General features: G+C 39.4%; 1 protein-coding gene across 4 annotated transcripts in view; it reads left to right on the forward strand.

Moving 5' to 3' along the window:
* The window catches only part of ELOVL2 (ELOVL fatty acid elongase 2), a 60,681-nt gene extending 44,379 nt beyond the window's left edge, over window positions 1-16,302 (forward strand). For all 4 annotated transcript variants that reach the window (XM_074038870.1, XM_045390523.2, XM_074038871.1 and 1 more), the window contains 5 exons: window positions 595-672; window positions 5,533-5,704; window positions 9,929-10,053; window positions 10,507-10,641; window positions 13,225-16,302. In XM_074038870.1, the coding sequence (XP_073894971.1) occupies window positions 595-672; window positions 5,533-5,704; window positions 9,929-10,053; window positions 10,507-10,641; window positions 13,225-13,350 (636 nt within the window). In that variant the 3' untranslated portion in view covers window positions 13,351-16,302. The remainder of the gene's footprint in view (window positions 1-594; window positions 673-5,532; window positions 5,705-9,928; window positions 10,054-10,506; window positions 10,642-13,224) is intronic.
* Window positions 16,303-16,637: the final 335 nt, after the last annotated feature.

Below are 16,637 nucleotides of genomic sequence, written 5' to 3' on the forward strand. Positions count from 1 at the left end.
AACAGATGCATAAATTTTTTGGAGCTTTTTGGTTTTTGAGAGTAATGGGGAAGACAGACATTAATCAATTAACCACCAAATTGATTACCAAGTAGCATAAATACAATGAAGAAAATGGTTTAAGAACCTTACTGAACACTGTTTTCGATATCTGTAAAATGGCAATATATATATATTTAAAATTATTGAGATGATTAAATATATCTAAACCATTACAAAATATTAAATTTTTACTGTAGTTCTCTCACAGTTGTTTTCAGCTAATTCTACATTTCACTTCCAGAAACATGACTAGATAATTCCTTACATAAAATTTTGTGACTCAAATGATAGTGAAAATCTGTTATTTTGGCCAATGTAAATAGTTAGAGGTAACATATATTAATTAAGGAAATAGCCATTGATTTCAGTTCAACAGCAGGAAATAAGTCCCCTGATAATAGGTGTTTGAGGACAGGATTGAGACAAACTCAAATTCTGGGAAATTCCTACTCAAACCCTGAATAGATGCCAGAGACATGAATGGGAAATTCAATCTGCATCCAAATTCTTGTGCTGATGTTTGTTTTTCTTTCTTTCTTGGTTCTTTGGCAGCTCATTCTCTCCACTTGGGAAGGAGGCTACAACTTACAGTGTCAAGATCTTACCAGCGCAGGGGAAGCTGACATCCGGGTGAGCCACTAGAAGCAAATCAACCAACCATAACCAGTTCTTATTGACAAGGAGAGGAGGGGGCTGAGGCTAGAATTAGATAAGAAAGGGGTTCCTGTTCTAATAGAAATGTTGATTTCCAGCTGTCCCTCTATAGGGGACCAGCTGAACAAACCACAGCACATCCACATAGCAGATGCCTCTACAAAGTGAAGTGAGGAAGAGCTCTATACTGCTACAGAATTGTCTCCAGGATATAGTTACATGAACAAAAGTAACTTGTAGACTGTGTTTATAGGATAGCACCCTTTGTGCAATAAATGATATGAATGTGTATTTGTATTTGCTTGTATTTTGAAAAAGAAACAATGACAGCATAAACTAAAAGCTAAAAAAAAGTGTTTCCACTGGGCATGGTGGCTCATGCCTGTAATCCTAGCACTTTGGGAGGCCAAGGCGGGTGGATCAAGAGGTCAGGAGTTCGAGACCAGCCTCACCAACATAGTGAAACCCCATCTCTACTAAAAATAAAAAATTAGCCAGGCATAGTGGTGGGCACCTGTAGTCCCAGCTACTCAGGAGGCTGAGCCAGGAGAATCACTTGAACCCGGGAGGCAGAGGTTATGGTGAGCCGAGACTGTGCCACTGCACTCCAGCCTGGGCAACACAGCAAGATTCCATTTCAAAAAAAAAAACCAAAGTGTTTCCTTTAAGGGGAGGGAACAGGGCAGAGGGGATACAGGGCAAGCCAGAATTCTCTGAATGTACCTTGTGCTATATTTGATTTTGGAACCACTAAGTGCTTTACATAATTATAAAACAAAATTAAATTTAAAAAGAAAGCAAGGCAACCAGCCCCTAAAAGTTGGAAACAAACTTAAATAAATGAATATACCTACATACTAAGTTGGCGACATAACCACCCAAGGAACTATTTCAAGTGACTTTAAAGCAGTTTTTTGACTGAACGCCCCTAGTGAGATATATCTTAACAGTATTCAGTAATTCTTTTGTTATTGTTAATAATATTGGTATTGCTTTTTTGACACTGTGATAGTACACTATGGGATAAATTAAGTATATAATAATGTTAATATCAGTAGGCACTTCGATTTGAAACATGGAAAAAGATACCAATAAAAAAGTTAAACTAAAACTCATTAATAATAGATTCAAATTGAAAATATCAGAATTAACTTTATTCTTTTTTAAAAAAATTTTATTTTCAGCTCTGTATACAGAAAAGGCCTAGTCTGTGACAGCCCAGTACAACGAGCAGCGATTACCCAGATCGCGCTCTCTAAATAGAATTTTCTCCAGAAAAGATTAGGTTTCTTAGATAATGGGCCTCTTCCGGTTTGGGGCAGGAGAGGTTTATAAGATGAACCCAGGATATCTATGAGAGAAAGCGAAGCAGCTACCCAGGACTATGAGGATCGTCACAAAAAGAGGAGTTGCCTGGAAGGGACCCCACTACCTAAAATGGGGCAGGTTGAACATCAAAAAGAATACTGACTGGAATGAACTGAAGCATTAAGTATGTAAAAAGCCATGAGTTTAAAATGATACTCATTTAAAAAACTTATTGTTACCTTTTGAAGGTTGTTAGAGCACCAATTCATTTTAGGAAAGAAAAAGGGAAAGAATTAAACATTTATTTTGCCTTTCATATGTGAATTTCCAAATAGATGAAAAGGGAAAGTTCTTCTCTACAGAAAAGAAAAATGCTTAAGTAACAATATAATTAGAAAAATCACCATTTTGCAACTCCTAGTGAAATAATGGATCGTATTAGTCTGTTTGGCAGTGCTGTAAAGGAATACCTGAGGCTGGGTAATTTATAAAGAGTTTCAATTTGGCTCATGGTTCTGCAGGCTGTACAGAAAGCATGGTGCCGGTATCTACATCTGATGAGGCCCTCAAGAAGTCTGTAATCATGGTGGAAGGTGAAGGGGGAGCAGGCATATCACATGGCAAGAGAGGGAGCAAGGCACAGGGAGGTCCCAGACTCTTTCAAACAATCAGATCTTGCAGTAACTCACCACAGGAAGGGCACCAAGCCATTCATGAGGGATCTGCCACCATGTCCCAAACAAACACCTCCCACCAGGCCCCACCTCCGACAATGGGGATGACATTTCAACATGCGATTTGGAGGGGACAAACATCCAAACTATATCGTGGATCTGACAGCAGTCACCTGTGAATGGTAAAACTATTCGGTGAAAATTGAATAGAAACTTCATAATGACTGGACTCAATACCTGAACTCACTGTTCAGTCTGAATATCAGTGGAACAGCCAGAAATTATGTATCTCCTGATGTGAGGCAGTAGGAAGTAGACAGAACCCTCTGCAATATTCTTACCAAAAACATTACACCTGAGTCTAATCAAGCCTGTAAATCTAATTGCCGGTAACAGAAAACGCATGTGTAGAGAAACAAGTGAAATGATACTAAGAAACAATCTTACAAATCTATTAGAAATTCTTTATAAAGCATCTAGTTTTTCTAAGAAATAAAAGACATGAAAGAATGGGCGGAGCAAAGAGAGAGAACTGTTACTGGTTACAAGAGACTTAAAAACCATTTCAAACCAATGAAGATGGATCTTGTTTGGATCGTGATTTAATTATAAAAAGACATTCTGGGGGCTAGGAAAAAAATGACATATTTGAGACTAAGAAATTTGAACGTGGATTGGGCCATTAGAAGATACTAAGGAATCGTTAATGTTGTTAGACAACATAATGACTTCATGGTTATGTTAAAAAGTCTCCCTATTGGAAGTATTTATAAATAAAATGATACCTTAGATTTGCTTATAATATTCATACTTCCCACTCCCCTGCTCCCCAAAATGGTAGAAAGTGGAATTGATAAAAACTAGATTGGCATCATACTGAAAATTCTGAAGCTTGGCATTGGATGCTGAGTATTCATTTGACTTATTCTCCCTGCATTAGTGAATGTTGGAAATTTTCTATAACTAAACATGACATATTATTAAGACAGATAGTAGAAACCATTTAACTAAAATCTTTAATATCAAGATGGACCTTTTTTTTTTTTTGAGACAGAGTTTCACTCTTGTCACCCAGGCTGGAGTGCAGTGGTATGATCTCGGCTCACTGCAACCTCTGCCTCCTGGGCTCAAGCGATTCTCCTGCCTCAGCCTCCCGAGTAGCTAGGATTACAGGCGCCCACCACCACACCCGGCTAATTTTTGTATTTTTAGTAGAGACAGGGTTTCACCATGTTAACCAGGCTGGTCTCAAACTCCTGACCTCAGATGATCCACCTGCCTCAGCCTCCCAGACTGCTGGGATTACAGGCATGAGCTACCATGCCAAGCCAAGATGGGATTTTTTTTTTTTTTTTTTTTGAGGCAGAGTCTCACTCTGTCGCCCAAGCCGGAGTGCAGTGGCATGATCTCAGCTCCCTGCAAGCTCCACCTCCTGGGTTCATGCCATTCTCCTGCCTCAGCCTCCCAAGTAGCTGGGACTACAGGTGCCCGCCACCACACCCGGCTAATTTTTTTGTATTTTTAGTAGAGATGAGGTTTCACTGTGTTAGCCAGGATGGTCTCGATCTCCTGACCTTGTGATCTACCTGCCTTGGCCTCCCAAAGTGGGACATTTTTAAAACATCTTCAAAACTGCAATACAAATAAAGTGAGATATTTCTCTGCATACATTTTATTTCTAATGCATTACCACAAACCGGTGCATTTTGGGACACCATACAGTTCTCTAAAGGTTGTTTTATATTTATTTGTAGTTTAATACTTCTGAAGGTTAATTATCCCATCAGACATTAAGATGGTTGCTGCCACACCTTATGATGGTCTTCTTGGGAAGCAGACAGTAGAGCATGATATTTTAATTTCAAGATTCCTATTATGTAATGTCTTTAAAAATATCTTATGTTTAATGTTAGTGGTAAAAACACAGTGCCTTTAACTAAAGAAATGTCTTCCTATAGATGAGACTGACTGAAGGCCTTAAGAAGGAAAGGATGTGTTATCATGACCTCCCACCGTTAGCAAGGATGAATAACACCTTGATTTTTAATCTAGTCATCTGAGGAAAAGATACAAAAGATGTAGTCATGGACTGCCCTTGGATAATCTAAGAGACAAAAAACATAATACTTTAGAAGAGCAGAGGAAAGTTGTAATTGAATGTAACAAACAATAATGACCTCCTGTTGAGTGCTAGGCACTGAGCAAATGTGAGTGACAGTTTCTGCCTTTGAGTGATTTGCAATCTATTGATAGATTCATAACACTAGCTACACTCTATTATGGCTATTGATTGTGGAGCCATAGTTAAAGTAATTTGAATGCAAATGAAGCAGCAATTCAGCCTGAGAAAGGAAAGGGCTGGGTGAAGTTCCAGAGAAAAGGTGGCATTTAAGAGGAATATAATAAAGGATGACTAGAACATGGCAGACCTGAAGTAGGAAAGGAGTGCTGGGAGCAGAGAGAAGAGTTTTCATTGCTGCAGGAGGAGTAAGCAGGCCACTGTTCCAGCACACAGGACACCGTGGTGGGGAGCCTGCAGGAGGCTGGTGGGAACAGCAGCCACCCAAGCCCATGGGAGATCCTGGGTTCAAGCCAGGAGTCGTGGACTTGGTTCTGCAGGTGCAGAGGAGTAACCTGATCACACGTGTGTTCTGGAGAAATAACTCATCTCTCGCTAGAGTGGGGTGGATTGCTTGAAATTAGGAGAAACTGGAGACACCCGGTGAGCTGCCTTTTCAGCAGTGAGAAAGAAACAGCAGGAAAGCGCAGGCAGCACGCAGAAGGCCGAGCAGTGGGGTGGCACCAGGAACACTGCCATTTCTCACCCTTTTCTCCCCTTTACCAATTTCTCTAGGTAGCCAAGGTGCTTTGGTGGTACTACTTCTCCAAATCAGTAGAGTTCCTGGACACGATTTTCTTTGTTTTGCGGAAAAAAACGAGTCAGATTACTTTTCTTCATGTATATCATCATGCTTCTATGTTTAACATCTGGTGGTGTGTCTTGAACTGGATACCTTGTGGACAAAGTAAGTTATTTTGTTAATTCTTCTGTTTTGAGGAATAGCTCTTAGAGACCACTGGTGCTGTCTTGTATTGAGCATCGCATGCAGATCAGGAGAGCATGAAGGGAGGCCTAGAGCACTGGCCTCGCCCCAGCAGGATGCCCGTGTCTGCCAGGGGCCGTGTATTCTAGTGTCTGGTCTTTGATACAGGCAAAATCTGGGCCGAACCTTAAATTTAAAACTGTTTTCTTTTCCACGCATCATATGTTCCATGGTCAGAGGCACATACCCCAGCGGGAGCTGCTTCACTCCAATCCCAGGTGCTGTTCGACTCCTGTGGAAATATATCACCTTCCACAGTCACCACTTTCCCGTGAAACAGATTGAGGCATTTCAACTTTTAGGGTTGCTTGTTTTCGCATTCTGAAAAATTAAGGTTACATCTCTGAATGACCTACCAGATTTTCCTTTTTTTTTAAACTGAGAATCACAATAAGAAATATATTTTATATCACAACCCAGTGCAATCATTCATATTTGTTCATTTTCTTCTTCTTCTTTTTTTTTTTTTGAGATGGAATTTCACTCTTCTTGCCCAGGCTGGAGTGCAGTGGCGCAATCTCAGCTCACTGCAACCTCTGCCTCCTGGGTTCAAGCGATTTTCCTGCCTCAGCCTCCTGAATAGCTGGGATTACAGGTGCCCGCCACCACGCCCAGCTAATTTTTTGTATTTTTAGTAGAGACAGGGTTTCACTATGTTGGCCAGGCTGGTCTTGAACTTCTGACCTCAGGCTATCCACCTGCCTCAGCCTCTCAAAGGGCTGGGATTACAGGTGTGGGCCACCCAGCCCTTCTTTTTTTTTTTTTTTTTTTTTTTTTTTAAGAGAAACAGGGTCTCACTCTTCTGCACAGGCCAGAATGCAGCGGTGTAGTCATAGCTCACCGCAGCCTCGACCTCCTGGGCTTCCTAATTAGCTGAATACATGCATATACCACCAAGCCCAGCTAATTTTTTTTTTTTTGTAGGGCTGGGCATAGTGGCTCACGCCTGTAATCCTAGCACTTTAGGAGGCCAAGGTGGGCCAGTCGCTTGAGCTCAAGAGTTCAAGACCAGCCTGGGCAACATGGCAAAATCCCATCTCTACCAAAAAAAAAAAAAAAAGAAATACAAAAATAGCTGGGCGTGGTGACCTACGCCTATAATACCACCAGCTCCTCAAGAGGCCAAGGTGGGAGGATGGGCTTGAGCCCGGGAGGCAGAGGTTGCAGTAAGCTGAGATCGCGCCACTGCACTCCAGCCTGGGAGACACAGCCAGACTCTGTCTCAAAAAAAAAAAAAGTGTAGACATAAGATGAATTTAATTATATTCAACCAAAGCAATATACTCTTACATGACTTCTAGACCCCACAACCCAATGTCTAGAGGCATTAATTCCAAGCAGTTGTTTGCTTTTAAATGATTGATTTCATTTTGGGAAACAGGTTTCAAATGAATATATATACATGGGTAAAATTACTCTGCGCTAGTGTTGTCCTATTAGAGAATGTTTATGGTCCCACTTGTATATGAAAATGTGGTTAACTGGATAATGTATATATAAGAAGTTAAATAAAGTATGTAACGTATAACTTCAGCCACATTTTAGAACAGTTTAACATTTTTGCAAAACCTTCTTGTAGGAAAAGAGAGCTCTTTACATGAAGATGACTTGTTTTATATTTCAGATTTTATTTTAAAAGCCGTGTTTGTTAAACAAGAAAAAACACAAAAGAACCCCTGATTCCTGGTTCATAATTCTATATTCTTACTCACTTTTTCAAGTTACCTATTTTGTTGCATAAACTAATTGTTAACTATTCATGGAACAGCAAACAAATGCCTGTTTAATAAAGAACTTTGACCAAGGCTATAAATGCCAATTACATTATTTTCAGTATTGTTGGTTATATTTAAATTTTCCTTCTAATAAAGCACATTTTTATTAAAAAAAAAAAAACTGTAGACACAGGGTCTGTGTTGCCCAGACTGGTCTTGAACTCCTGGGCTCAAGCAGTCCTCCCCACTCAGCCTCCCAAAGTGCTATGATTACAGGTGTGAGCTACTATGCCTGGCCCTTTTTGTATGATATTTTATGAAACAGTATTTACCCTGGCTCTGTATGATGCACAGTATATATTTTTTTAATCTTGTTTCACTTTTACAAAGAGTTGATGACAATTCTCACTGCATTGACTTCACCATTCACTAATGGGTCAGTTATGACCTACAGTTTGAGATGCACTGAGCTATAGGGAACAGTACTTTCTGTTTTATACTGTCTTGTACTCAATAATTTTAAAATACTATATGAAAAATCAGAACATGTAAAACTTAAGTCAAAATGACTTTGTTCTAGGATTTAGGATCTTGTAGAGATGATATTAGGGGAAAAAGTGCCCAGGGATATTTGGAGTGTCCATGACTGTGAAGGTACAAATGAAAACTGGAGTGTGAGGGAGGAAACTGCTGGGAGTGCAGGGGAAAGAAAGAAAGAATTGATCGCTCTCCTAGACGGATAGAGATCCATTTCTTGAGTTTAGTTATTAAGGAAGGACAACTATAATCAATCTTAGAGGAGAATTACCAAGGTTAAGTATTTTTATGATTATCAAGTTTCATTACAAGTCACTAAGCATCTAAAACCCAAATCATCACTGTGTAAAGACGTAGTTCCATGAATACTGTGACAATTTCTGCTTAAGAATATTAGAAAAATAATACTTGATGTGACCTACCAGAGCAGACTTTCAATTTTTTGAAATGCCTTAATCTGTATCACAGTGAAGTGGTGACTGTGGAAGGTGCTGTATTTCCACAGGAGTCAAACATTATAAGCAACAACTACTCATGGTTCATTAATTGATGGAAATGAAAAGTCATGGGGGTAAAGAAATACCACTAATACTATGCTGCTTGGTAGTCTGAAACTCTGTTTGTGTTTTCATATAAATTCAAGTGCCATAACAGTTTATTTCAGCCAGTATTGGTTGAGAATTTATTCTATGCATGCTATTGTACCTTTTGTTTCTTATTTATTAATTTGCATTTAGCTATCCAGATCACTAATCTAGGATTAAAGAACCAGGCTAGAGAATTTAAATTGATTTATGAGCCAGCATATGTGCGATGCTTTTTAATTCATATATTATCTCAGTTAATTTCATCCCAACCTTAAGAGCTAGTTATTATTATACCTATTTTCCAGGTAAGAAAATAAAAATTTACAGTCAAAGCAATGTCTCCAAGGGGACATGGCCAATGAATGGCCCTCTAATGCCACAGTCTCTCCCACCACAGGATAGCTCACAGAACAGCCATCTGGATCCCAGGCTGACAGCTGAAGAGCATTCACTTTGTGCCAAGCATTGTTCTAAGCACTTTCATGTACTGATGAAATCCTCACAACACTGAGTTTCCTTATTTCCAACAAGTGATGCATCTGTGGCATCTCACCTCTTGCAGCTAAATCCTTTCAATGCTTAGCTGACCCAACAGGGAACATCACCCTTTCTTCATGGTTTCCTGAAGCCTTATTCACCCATGGTGGAGGCAGTTACAGAGATGTTTCATGAGGTTGATGGCAGGGGCCTGGATTTTAGATATCACTCATCCTAAAAGTCCCTGCGATGGCCAATCACTGGGAAGGTCTCGCTGGCCAGTTTCTCCTCCGCCCCAGCCTTCTCTGTCTCCCTTATGCTTTCTCCAGCACCTCCGGGTCCGTAAGTGTCTTTCAGACAGAATTTATTTACTTAATTATGAAAGCAATATATTTTGTCTCTCTAGCACCCTGTTCAGCCATGTACAAAAGGCTCTTTCTACAGTCAATATGTCTTATCAAAGGTTTAGCTAAAGCAAAGACAACTCTATTTTAGAGGAATTCTGCCAACAGCTTTAAGCTAGTATTTCTTTTCCTCCCTCAGTAGCTGATAGTGACAGTTAAAGAGACAGTAAAACCTTGTAGGTAAGGCGTTCCCTGTGTGGGGGGCATTCTGAAAAACCGTGCCAGGCTAGTCCTTCTATCATGGAGTTTCTGCTGAATCTTGGAACTGACACAGTAATTGGGGAATTTATTAGTGTGGATTTTGTTATATGATCATGTCATATGTGCGATTCATTTTCAATTATGATGCAGAAAGAGAATCTCACTTGACAAAGAAGAGTGAGCAGTCCTTTCTGGAATAGTGATTTTTATACTGTACTTTTATAGGCTTCTTCGGACCAACACTGAACAGTTTTATCCACATTCTTATGTACTCCTACTATGGACTTTCTGTGTTCCCATCTATGCACAAGTATCTTTGGTGGAAGAAATATCTCACACAGGCCCAGCTGGTATGTTGTCCCTTCTTTTAGCTTTTCTCTGTGTGGCTCATGGATGGGGAAAGGAAATAGAAATCTGTCTTAGAAGTCAGAGGGCTTTTGATGTGTGATGAGGCTGCCTATGTTTTTTCCAAAATTGGCCTTTTAAGAATTAAACTTTTTGTGTTAAAATGCCCTTTGTGCATGTAATTAGCTTATAATGGAAAGTTCCTTGCTTTGAAATGTAGATGAATACTTTTCAAATGAATAAGTTAAATCCTTTGTGTCTAAATAATTTTAACTGCGACTTTTCCATGTGGAAATAACGGGCACTTTTACATACTAATTTCAAATAAGATTTCTGGATGAGGGGGCTGCTTCAGCATCTTTGTTTTGTTCCTACATAATTCTGAGAGTCCTAGGAGTTCATTTCTGAATTGATCAAGCCTGGCTCGCTCACAGCGATGCCCTCTCTGCCGTCCCCAGGTGCAGTTCGTGCTCACCATCACGCACACCATGAGCGCCGTTGTGAAACCGTGTGGCTTCCCCTTCGGCTGTCTCATCTTCCAGTCATCCTATATGCTGACGTTAGTCATCCTCTTCTTAAATTTTTACATTCAGGTATGTGGAATGTAAATGTTCAGCAGGAAAATAGAATAGATTGTGCACTTTTTTTTTTTTGAGACAGAGTTTCACTCTCATTGCCCAGGCTGGAGTGCAGTGGCGTGATCTCGGCTCACTGCATCTTCCGGGTTCAAGCGAGTCTCCTGCCTCAGCCTCCCGAGTAGCTGGGATTAGAGGCCTGGCTAATTTTTGTAGTTTTAGTAGAGATGGGGTTTCGCCATGTTGGCCAGGCTGGTCTCGAACTCCTGACCTCAGGTGATCCGCCCACCTCGGCCTCCCAAAGTGCTGGGATTACAGGCGTGAGCCACCGTGCCCGGCCTAGATCATGCACTTTCACATTATATATTTAATTTTACTGATTAAATATTATAGTAGACATGCTTGTAGATAAATTCAGGTAGCAGATACACAAAGCGAAATTTGTATTCCTAACTTCTCTCTCCACACCCTCCTCCTCGAAGGGTAACTACAGTTAATAGTCTAGTGGGCATTTAAAAAAACATTTTTCAATGCATGCACATAAGATTTTATCAAAAATATCATTGGATTATGTATACATTTCTCAATTTGCAGTATGTATTTGTACCATGCTACCAAAGTCTGACATCTGAAAGTTAAAACTCTGTATAGTAAGGCAGATCCAGGAAATGTGAATGGAGCAAAGCAAGGGCTTCTTCAATGTTTTTAATTTATTGAATTTCATACTTAAAAATTGTTTCCTTATCAGCTACCCTGATGTTGCAGACTCGGTACTTATTTGGAAAAAAATTCCTTTAAGGCAAACCAGAGTGGAAAGGTCACACTGACTTTTTCTTTATCAAGTGTCATTTTCTTTTTAATTAACAATTTAAATGGAAGACAGCTTCAAAATGCAATTTAAAAGCCATGCTATTGTACAAGAACAGATGAAAGCTATAACAGAGAAGAGGCCTCAGGTGGATGTAGATTTTAAATTGCTCTCTTTTGTGGGCTGGGGAAATGGAAAGCTTCGTTTAAAAAAAAAAAAGTACATTTATATTCAAAACTGTACTTTTGAAATTGTATTCAACTCTGTATTTTTTTCAGACAAATAAGAAAGTGCTTTATTTTTTAGTTTGCATTTGCTGAAAGTTAACCCATAGTGGTTTTTATTTTTTATTTATTTATTTTTTTGAAATGGAGTTTTGTTCTTGTTGCCCAGGCTGGAGTGCAATGGCGCGATCTCGGCTCAACACAACCTCTGCCTCCGGGGTTCAAGTGATTCTTCTGCCTCAGCCTCCCAAGTAGCTGGGATTACAGGCGTGGGCCACCAAGCCTGGCTAATTTGTATTATTAGTAGAGACAGGGTTTCTCCATGTTGGTCAGGCTGGTCTTGAACTCCTGATCTCAGGTGATCCGCCCACCTTGGCCTCCCAGAGTGCTGGGATTACAGGTGTGAGCCACCGTGCACATCTCCATAGTGGTTTTATACAGTGTGGAACAGTGGGAACTGAATTTTGACAGCTTTTCAGGTCTTGTATTTCTGAAATTGGACTAGGCTTTGTCTTTTATAAGAGATAAAGGTTTCCTTTCAAGATTTCCAAAGAAGTAATCAACGATGAGACCAAACAAAGCTATGTGCGGGTGCGCAAACCCCTGCCCCCACCTTCCCAAAACAAGCTGAGTGTTAAAGGGAAGCTAAGGGAGTGATTTGGTGCATGGTGTTGAAGACTGAAGAGAAGCGCATAGCCCAGCAAAAGTAGGTAATGGCATTCAAAGCCTTAGCCCTACATGCTGGTTCAAACTGAATCTTAGTTCTGAAGTCAAGCATATAATTGAAGTCTGGACCCTTGTTAATACTATTGCTTAAAAAAAAAAAAAAAAAAAAAGTAAAAATGAGATGAGAGATCAGGTATTGTGTTAGAATAGGAAGGATATGCCAAAAACTAGATCAAGCCAGAATCCCAGGTATTGGTACTTTTAAAATAACAGCACTTTTTCACTTGAATTATTTTTTAAAGTTTTATCTTTCCAAGTGAGCAACTAATACAGAATACTTTGAATGCTAACCCCAGAATATACAAATCCTGACCTCTAATATTCATTGAAATACATGCATTTGTTTTGGTCTTTACCCTATTTTTAATCTTTAACCAGAAGTTTAAAAATGATATTACAAACATGAAATCTTATTAGAAAATCCAGCACCCAACTGGGCATAGTGGCTCATGCCTGTAATCTCAGTACTTCGGGAGGCCGAGGCAGGTGGATCATCTGAGGTCAGGAGTTCAAGACAAGCCTGGGCAACACTGTGAAACCCCATCTCTACTAAAAATGCAAAAATTTGCTGGGCATGGTGGTGTGCGCCTGTAGTCCCAGCTACTCGGGAGGCTGAGGCAGGAGAATCACTTGAACCTGGGAGGCAGAGGTTGCAGTGAACGGGATCGCGCCATTGCAGTCCAGCCTGGGCGACAGATCGAAACTCTGTCTTGAAAAAACAAAAAAACAGAAAATCCAGCGCCCAACAAAATCACATACTGTTTTAACTATATGCAATGTTAAAGACAAGGTCTTATTAAATAATCTTTTTATTTTTCTCTTCAAAATATACACATCCAACAGACATACCGAAAAAAGCCAATGAAGAAAGATATGCAGGAGCCACCTGCAGGGAAAGAAGTGAAGAATGGTTTTTCCAAAGCCTACTTCTCTGCAGCGAATGGAGTGATGAACAAGAAAGCACAATAAAAATGAGTAACAGAAAAAGCACATATACTAGCCTAACAGATTCGCTTGTTTTAAAGCAAAGACTGAATTGAAAGTTACATGTTTTAGGATAAACTAATTTCTTTTGAGTTTATAAATCATTCGTACCCAGAATGTATTAATATATTGCTATTAGGTTAATCTGTTCACTGAATGCTTTGATCAGCATTGAGGTGATGCTGACCTCTGAGGACCTCAGAACTGGTGCAGCTTCTCCCACCCTCCCTCCCACAGACTGAACCTTTCGCCGGAAGCTGTCCTTACAACGCCTTATACGCATACACAGCCAGGAAACGTGGAGCATGGTTTCTCACAGAAAGTCTCCAAAGAAAAAGAGTTTTGTTCAGATTAAAATGTTTACAACAAAATGTTAATTATATTCTAAATACAGGGTATGTTCTAATCTATATTAAGCAATAATTGCCAGTACATAATCATTCCATTTGTTCTTTAGCAATCAACCCCGGAAAATATTAAAATGGGATCATACACAGAAGACAGAAAAATCCAGCAAAACTTCTCTAAGCCAGAGTCTTGTCTATCAAATTCCCACAACCACTCCTGATTCTAAATTTAGTGATATGGTAATGAAATTGGTATTTCTTTTATTTTAAATATTAGTTATTTTAAGGAGAAAAAAATGCTTCTGCAAGATTTTCATAATTCAGGGGCTTTGGATAGGATTTTTCATCTGTTTCCCTCATCATTCATCTGTTCACGTCTCCCTCCTGTACCAGTCAGCCTCGGTTACTAGGTTACTAAAGATGCCATGCTCCACATCACGAGCAGTGTACAAATCTGGCTGCCCATTTCCATTCTGAGCAAGGACTGGAGTCCACTCCGACCTCTTTCTTTGAACACACATGCTGCTGGAATATGTATAAATCAGAATTAGCAGAGTGATGGGAGCAAAACAGGCACTGAATCCGTCAACTCTTTTTTGTGAGCCTACTTTTGAATATTACCTCAGATACCTGTTGTCACTCTTTGCAGGTTAAGTTTTTGAAGCTGGGAGGAAAAACAGAGTAGCCTGGAAAGATTCCAGCACTGAGCCGTGGGCTGGTCATGAGCCACGATAAAAAATGCCAGTTTGGTAAAGTCAGCACTCCCGTTCCCTGCCCAGGTATATGCGATCTCTACTGAGAAGCAAGCACAAAAGCAGACAAAAGTATTGATGAGTATTTCCTTTCTCCGTAAGTGCAGAGCAGTTACTTACTGCTAAACTCTACCAAGAACGGAAACAAAGAATATTTTCTGAAGATTTTTTGGAAGAAGATTAATTTATACCCTATAAAATAAAACTTGCCAACTTCGATGAAGACACTTCATCTTCTCTCCTACCTTATTTTTTTAAATAAGTTTTTAGGTCCTGACACTGACATCAACTACACGCACACCAGAAAGGCATTTCCCCCACCGTCCCCACTCATTACCGTCCAGAGTGCCTTTCTCTCTTGGCTTTTTTTCCCTTCTGAGCTCTAGTTTTAAACTTTGGGCATTTAGGATTTGGGCATATTTTTTGGAAGGTGCCTAATGCTTAGGATAGTCTCGAGGGTGATGCACTGCAGCTGCTTCCTTCCCTTCAGTGCGGCCAACCCATTTCGGTTGAACAGATGTCTCCTGTCTGATGCCCCTGACTCTTCCATTTATCTTTCTAAATCATTTTCTGAAACTGACTTGCTCTAGGGTGCTCCATCACCACTTCCATCTTGCATCACCTTATAACTACTGTCTTGTTCTCTCCCAGCAATTCATTTTAAAACAAGGGCTAGCTGCAAGCGTGACTGTTAGGGCTCCTCTGTGACAAAACACAAGTTGGACCAAGGAGAAAGCCCTTTGGAAAAACTGGACCTTAGTTCAGTTTAGGTCTCAATACAGGCTAAAATCTCTTACCAAAGTGTGTTCCAGGTGAAAATGAGACTTAGACTGGTCTAATATACTCACTGGTCATCACATTCAGCGTATTCTTACTTGCCAGTGAGGCCCTGCAGTCTCAGTGCACAGCATACCTGCCGCTTTGGATGTTTTCCAGGGCTTCATATCTGTATGGCAAGGAGGGAGCTGTCCTTCAGCAGACAAAGTCAAGCAGCTTGAACCTCTCCGAGAAAGTGAAAGATGTGGGTAGTTGATCCTTTCAAACTAATGCCAGAGACTAGAGAGAGGTTTCATTCACGATGTGCATTTCCAATTTGGTCTTTAATTCAAGAGAAGCTTCATAAAACACGTAGAGCCTTAAACCATTCAAGGGCTAATTTAAAAAATACAGAGATATAAAGTCTTAACCACAAAAAATAAATCAGGTAAACATTTTAACCTGTTGTTAAGTGTTATAACTTCAAAAAACCAAAATGCTTAATGTGATTTTTCTAAAACTATTGAAAAATTAATATTTCTACAATCTATTAAAGAAAAAAGTGGAAAATGTTTTCTCTCAAATTTCTTCTTACCCATAGGAATGAAAATAGTTAAATACTGTAAAGCATATCTATTAATAATTCCCCCAGTTTTTTAAACTAACAAAATAGAATGTTAACTGAATGGAATTAAACATAGCAATTGTCAAGCCATCAAAATCATATATTGAACTACTTAGGCATGTTACGGGGTAAAGTCCTCACCCCTGCATTTGAGAAATATTTTTTTTTATTTTTATTTTAAGGCAAAACAGTATTTACTGTGATGGGCAGAACAGCCTTTTGTATCTAAGAGTCCATTTTAGTTCTTTCCATATTTCCATATCGTTTTGTGAATGTTTCTGGGGACTTCCTTATTTGGAAAATATGGATATCATTTTGTTTTCATTCAAAAGTAATTATATCTTAAGAACATAGTATCATGAATGGAGTGGACAGGGAGGCTGGAGAAGCCATTTTTCTTTGTAGATAAAAAGCATTCTTTATGATTGTTGTATAATAAATTGATTTTTACACTAAATGCATGTTGCGAGTTTTATTTGGTTCCAAGCAGTTAAAATGTATGCCTGCATGGTACTCGAAATGACCTATCACTTGGGGGTTATTTTTACAATAAGGCATTAGTTTAGCAATGAATTTCAGACGTTAATTCTTCTCTTGTTTCAGTGAGCAATGGGTTATATCATTACCTTTACATTCTATTCACATACCAAGTTAAGCTATTTCAAAAAAAGGCCATTCACAAGAAAAATTTAAGGTTACCAGAGGATATAAAGGCGATAATAAACAAATAAATTGCTATATAAAACCACCTGGGGAGGAGCACTGCGTTTGTTTGAAGAGAAAATGTTAGGC

The sequence above is a fragment of the Macaca fascicularis genome, chromosome 4, assembly GCF_037993035.2.
Source record: "Macaca fascicularis isolate 582-1 chromosome 4, T2T-MFA8v1.1".
Lineage (NCBI taxonomy): Eukaryota > Metazoa > Chordata > Mammalia > Primates > Cercopithecidae > Macaca > Macaca fascicularis.